General features: G+C 47.4%; 1 protein-coding gene across 1 annotated transcript; it reads left to right on the top strand.

Moving 5' to 3' along the window:
- Nucleotides 1-298: 298 nt before the first annotated feature.
- On the top strand, nt 299-2,708 carry LOC109767159 (E3 ubiquitin-protein ligase WAV3-like). Its single transcript, XM_020325925.3, has one exon. The coding sequence runs from the start codon at nt 561-563 to the stop codon at nt 2,265-2,267; it is 1,707 nt and encodes a 568-aa protein (XP_020181514.1). The 5' UTR covers nt 299-560; the 3' UTR covers nt 2,268-2,708.
- Nucleotides 2,709-6,118: the final 3,410 nt, after the last annotated feature.

Here is a 6,118-nt window from a genome sequence, read left to right on the forward strand (position 1 = left end):
TTTGAACCCTGGTGGGCTGGGGATATCGCAGTCCCTCTAACCATCCAATCACAGGTTGATTCGCTATTTTATCATGAATCTAATGCTACTAATTTGATGGCAGAAATGTTGGTGTACTATTATATAAATACGGTCAAACATAAAAGACTTTGACTTTCCAACAAAGTAGTACTAGTATAGAATCAAGATTAATTAAACTTAAACATGATTAGTTTAATTTCCTAACAATCACCAAATTATTTCCACGGTGGAACAGTATGGTCCAAAACCGATCATTTTCGCAAAAAAAATGCAACAAATCTTATAACCTTCCAAAACCGGTTTGCTTGGTCTCGAAGCCAAGGATGCTATTGAAGCCAAGAAGCACGCACAAAGTTAGGGATTACAACTAATTAATTAATCATGATTCGGTGCTATATTAAATCAGACCCCACAGCTATAGTAGATCCATTGCTACGCACGAACAAAATTATAGTACGTTTCATCGGAGACGAAGGCGAATCCAAGAGCTTAGGATGATTAATCCCATGGAGACGAGGTGCGCCGTCTGAAATGGCGACATGGGCCGCGGCCACGCCACCTTCACGGCCGAGTGCTCCCACAGCTTCCACCTCCGCTGCGTCCACCACCAGACCGCCTGCCCGCTCTGCTTCACGCCGTGGCGCGACGTGCCGGGCGTGGCGCCCGCCCGGGACCTGCTCTTCCGCGACGACGAGCCGCTCGAGCCGCAGCCCGCAGCTGCCGCCACGGAGACGACGACTGCCGGCGGCGGAGTGATGTCCATCACGACGCACTGCGAATACCCTGCCATCGCCAAGGACGCCAGCCGCGACGGCTTCGCGGTGCTCGTGCACGCCAAGGCTCCCGCGCTGGCTCCGGCCGCGGCGAAGGCGGCGCGCGCGCCCCTTGATCTCGTGATGGTGCTCGACGTCAGCGGGAGCATGGGCGGCCGCAAGCTGGCGCTGCTTAAGCAGGCCGTGGGCTTCGTCGTCGACAAGCTCGGCCCCCACGACCGCCTCAGCCTCGAGTCCTTCTCGTGCGACGCCCGCCGCCTCACCCGCCTCACGCGCATGTCCGACGCCGGGCGGGCCTCGACCGAGCGCACCGTGGAGTCCCTGGCCGCGGGTGGCGGGACCAACATCAAGGAGGGCCTTCGCGAGGCGGCCAAGGTGATCGACGGCCGCCGCTACAGGAACGCCGTCACCGGCGTCATCCTGCTCTCCGACGGCCAAGACAACTACACGCTGTCTTCAAGGTTTTACAATCAAGACGTGGCCACCGACTACAGCGTGCTCGTGCCACCTTCCCTGATCCGCACGGGCGACGGGTCCTCGCCGCCGATCCACACGTTCGGCTTTGGGACCGACCACGACTCGGCGGCCATGCACACCATCGCGGAGGCCACCGGCGGCACGTTCGCCTTCATCGAGAACGAGGCCGTCATCCAGGACTCGTTCGCGCAGTGCATCGGCGGGCTTCTCTCGGTCGCCGCGCAGGAGGCGCGCGTCGCCGTCGAGTGCGTCTGCCCCGGCGTTCGCGTTCGGTCCATCAAGTCGGGGCGCTACAAGAGCCGCGTCGATGCCAACGGGCGCGCCGCCGCGGTGGAAATCGGCGAGCTATACGCCGACGAGGAAAGGCGCTTCCTGCTGCTAGTGGACGTGCCGACGGCCGGCGCCACGGACGACGTGACATCGCTGATGAAGGTGAGCTGCACATACCGCGACGTGGCGACCGGGCAGTCGGTGGACGTGGCAGGCGAGGACGTGGCGGTGAAGAGGCCGGTCGAGGCGCCGGAGGCAGAGCCGGACGTGGAGGTCGAGCGGGAGCGCCTCCGCGTGCAGGCCGCCGAGGACATCGCGGCGGCGCGGGCGGCGGCCGAGCGCGGCGAGCACGCGGAGGCGTCGGAGATGCTCAGCCGCCGGCGCATGGCGCTGAGGCAGTCGCCGCTGGGCGCGAGCGGCGACGCCGGGTGCGCGGAGCTGGCGGCGGAGCTGGGCGAGCTGAGCGAGCGCGTGGGGGACCGGAGGGAGTACGACCTGTCGGGGCGCGCGTCGTTGCTGTGCGGCATGAGCGCGCACTCGCAGCAGCGCACGTCGGTCAAAGTTGGGAGGGCGAGGTACGCGACTCCCGCCATGCGTAAGATGGTGGACCTGTCGGTGAAGACTCGTGAGCAGCAGCAGCAGCAGCATCGCCGCCCTCGAGGACGACGATGCCGCCGCCGCCGCCACCTTCGACGGCGACGCCGGCTCTCGCTAAGAACCTGGTGAGAAGGTACCACCGATTTCTACGTCTCAAGTGAGCACGGGGCGATCAACTGAACTGCTACGAAAATGCTCGCGCGCGAGCACAGGAAATAATTAAGACCTGAACTTGCACGGTCTTTTTAGATTTTTTGTTTTGTTTCCTCTCTCTTTGCATTCACCAATCTTGTACGAGTAGGTTTCACAGTTTACACCCGCAAAAAAAAAAGGTTTCACAGTTTGGTTCAAAAAGTTCCTAGCCGATAATAGGCTGGTTTGGCGAGAGTGGATTTTCTCCCGTGCACACCCGAGGTTGTGCATAGATTAGTACAACTTTGGAATGGCCCCTTGCATGCAGCCTTTTGCAGCTCCACCCATCCCATCTCCCATCAATATATTTTGAACCACAAGTCCAATTTAATTTTTGTTTTCAGACTCATGTTGCTTGTGATGAAGGCTTTCAAATAAGATCAATTTTGAATATGTTTTTTTAATTCACTAAGTTTCTCGCAAATTCAGCAACTGAAACTTAAAACTTGGTGTGCCCTTGTGCGGAATCCAACAACTTTATGAATCGTGAGCTAAATTGGGTAGTCGAGCAAGTTTCAACTACTAATTTAATAAAACAATCATAAATTTAGCAAGTTTCAAAACTAAAACTAAAACCCTGAACCCTAAAACCCTAAGCCCGAAAACCTAAAACCCTAAAAGCACATGAAATTTAGTAAAACTTGGTAAAACAATGTTGTTATTATCGAGTTTTAGTATTTGAAACATATTTTTTTTGAAGTTGTCAAAAATTATTTAAAATGGGTCTTGTTCGAAAGTTCTCTTCGCGACGAACGTAAATATGTAAACAAAACTTAATTTAGATTTTGGTTCAAAAGTTACAGTAAAATTAAATTAGAAGATGAAATGAAAAAGTCATAGGGGTGAGATGGATGGCGCATGTAACTCTATGACAAAAGCGTGCATGCATTATGCATGGGCCCTCCATAGTTAATTACTCCTATGTCTTTTTTGTAGACAAAAAAAATAGGCATGCATGCAGATCTCCAACCAAATGAACGACTGAGACATGCACGGGATAATCTCTTTTCTCCTAGTTTGGCTCACTGTTTTCTCTTTTACATTCGTATGAATTACTGTATTTATGGATGCCAATAGTTGGGAAACGTCAGCCGGAGACGTCGTGTGAGTGAACACTTGGTTCGCTCGAAAAACACAGCCCGGGAAAACTATGATGTTAGCTGGGATTAATCCTCGTGAAACTAGGGGGGGGGGATTAGTTAGTTTGAAAAGATCCCGTCAACGTGTAAACACCTGTAAACCTTCATGTGTTTAGCATTATTGTTAATCTTCCCGAACGAAACCAACTCAACGAGAGCCTCTCCAGGTCTTTTTGATGCTACAACACGGGCAAGGAAGAAAAGGCCAAAAAAAGACCCAGCTTTAGCACCACAAAACACATGCCTTTAAAACTAAAGTATATTTTTTTCATGTGTATAAATGAAAATTTGCCAAATACCAAGCAAACTTTTTGCGTAGATCTAAAAATTTAATTTGCCAAATAACATATAAACTTCAATGTACAAGGCAAAAATTCTATATTAAAAAGGAACATTTTCCATCAAACAAAAAAAGAAAGAAAAAGATTTTCCATCATATATAGGATGAATTTTCCAATTGCATGTAAGAACACATACTAAAAAATCCTTTAATTGCCATCATACTAATGTAATTGCCAAGGTCCACATAATAAAGGTGCAATGCTAGCTACAATAAAACTACTATTGTCTAAATAAACCAAAGCTAAGGTACCTATAGTATAACTGCACATGGTGAGTTTACCAAACAATGTTCTCTAGAAAATTCAAAATTTCAAATTATTGAAATTTTTCAAAATAAATTTGTTATTTTTGAAAAAAGGATGGTAAAGTTAGAGATATAATATAAAAAAGTTACCATGATCGAGATAATAAAATTTCCATGATAATAAAAATAAAATAAAAAAGCCATGATCTTAAAAATAAAAATGGCATGATCTACTTTTTTCATAACATAAGATCACAAATAGAAAGTTGTCATGATCCAAATGATAAAATTACCATGCATTTAAAAATAAAATTGCCATGGTATAGATAAAAACATGTCATGCTCTATATACGAGAAGGTGCCAAGTAAAAGAAGCTTCGTAAAAATTCAAAAGACTTCTTTTAAGTTGACATAATTTTGTTTGCCATGTGAGTTCTTAATTGTTGTGTGATCATCTCAAAATATATATTTAATGCCATGTATTGTAGGTGTAAATAAAATAGCTATGGTATTTCCCCCCATGGTAGCCATAAGTAAAATGTCATTGTCAACACAATTGTCGTGGTGTTTTAAATACATTTGCAGGTAGCCATAAATAAAAATGCCATGACCAATCCAATAAAAATGCCATGAGAACAGTTATTTAAAATGTAGTATAAACTTACAAAAGTTGTCCATTGCAAAAACATCCAAAAAAAGTTTGCCATGGATAATTTATAGTTTAAAAAGCAAAATAAATTTCCTTCAAATGAACATAGATTGAATACAAAATAAGATTGCCATGACACGTCTGTATATGTATTACGAAATTTAAGGTGGTTTGGAAAGAGGATCTTAAATTGTTGCCATGGTAACTATATAAAATCATGAAAATCGTTTGGGAGGGGTTAGGTTCAAGGGAGAGGTGGAAGCGAATGAACGAAATGCCCTACGTACTTAGAGATCCACATCTCTTAGCCTTATCTCTACCAAACAGATATCCCCTAAATATGTGGTGATCGATTTGTTGCTAAGAAATCATCTCTTAATTAAGAAAGGGCAAATCTTTTTTTAGCTTTCTCTTTCCTCCACCTCAGCATGTTTCCTAGATGGCACTTCTAAGATAGCGTCATTGTGGATGCCCTAATTAGTTTTCTTATTAGTACGGCCCAGTAGCAACCCTACCTCATACATCTACTGCTGAAAATACGGGATCTTTTTGACAAATTTAACACACATTTGTCTTTTGTGTGCCCATTTTTGTTTCTTTCAGTGTTATGGTAGCTAATTAGAAAAACTTGTGTCACATCTTTTTATTGCATGGGTTTCTTTTCTCCAGAACCAGCCCAGTCGCTGCCTCGCTGGCGCGGGTTCATTTCTGGGCCTCAATTGCATGGGCCGAGCGGGCTAGCGCTACCACACACTAGCGGAGCTCCTCTTCACTCCCGTGGATGCTCTGCTCGAACCCCCCACCACATCGGAGATCGGAGACACGTCGCCGGCCGGCCGGGGTCCTCCGTCGCTAGTTGTCGCCGTCCTAGTTCCTCCGTCGAAGCCACCTATCCATCCCCGATCGGCCGCCGTCGGGCTACCGCGGTCGACGCTCGACGGACTAGTCTGCCTTTCTTGGATGGTGCCGGAGACGAGAGCCGGCAACCGGATAGGAGGAGGAGGGGGAGGGAGGCGCGCGATTTGGGGACGGCGGTCTTCGGCATTACGGAGCCGAAGAGAGGAAGTGGGGGGAGGCGCCGGCCGGTGGCCACTCCGTTAAGTGCGTGCGCGGCTGTGCTAGGTACCACCGCAACCCGATTTTTTAGTCCATAAAGGATTCTCGAAAAGAAAAGGAAAATGGCCATAAAGGGGATTTAAAGAGAAGGGGGGGGGGCAAAACTACTTTAAAGAAAATAAAAATTAAAAATTAATAGTCTCTTAAAAAATGAAAATAAATAGAAATAAAATCCTCTCCAATTTTTTTGTTCGCGCAATAACAGCATCAAACTGGGATTAGTAACAATTCCACTGCACAGTGCATCATCCACAAACTAACCCTAAAGCAAATGTATGCCACTTATGCCTCCTTTTTT

The sequence above is a fragment of the Aegilops tauschii genome, chromosome 5 (assembly GCF_002575655.3).
Source record: "Aegilops tauschii subsp. strangulata cultivar AL8/78 chromosome 5, Aet v6.0, whole genome shotgun sequence".
Taxonomy (NCBI): domain Eukaryota; kingdom Viridiplantae; phylum Streptophyta; class Magnoliopsida; order Poales; family Poaceae; genus Aegilops; species Aegilops tauschii.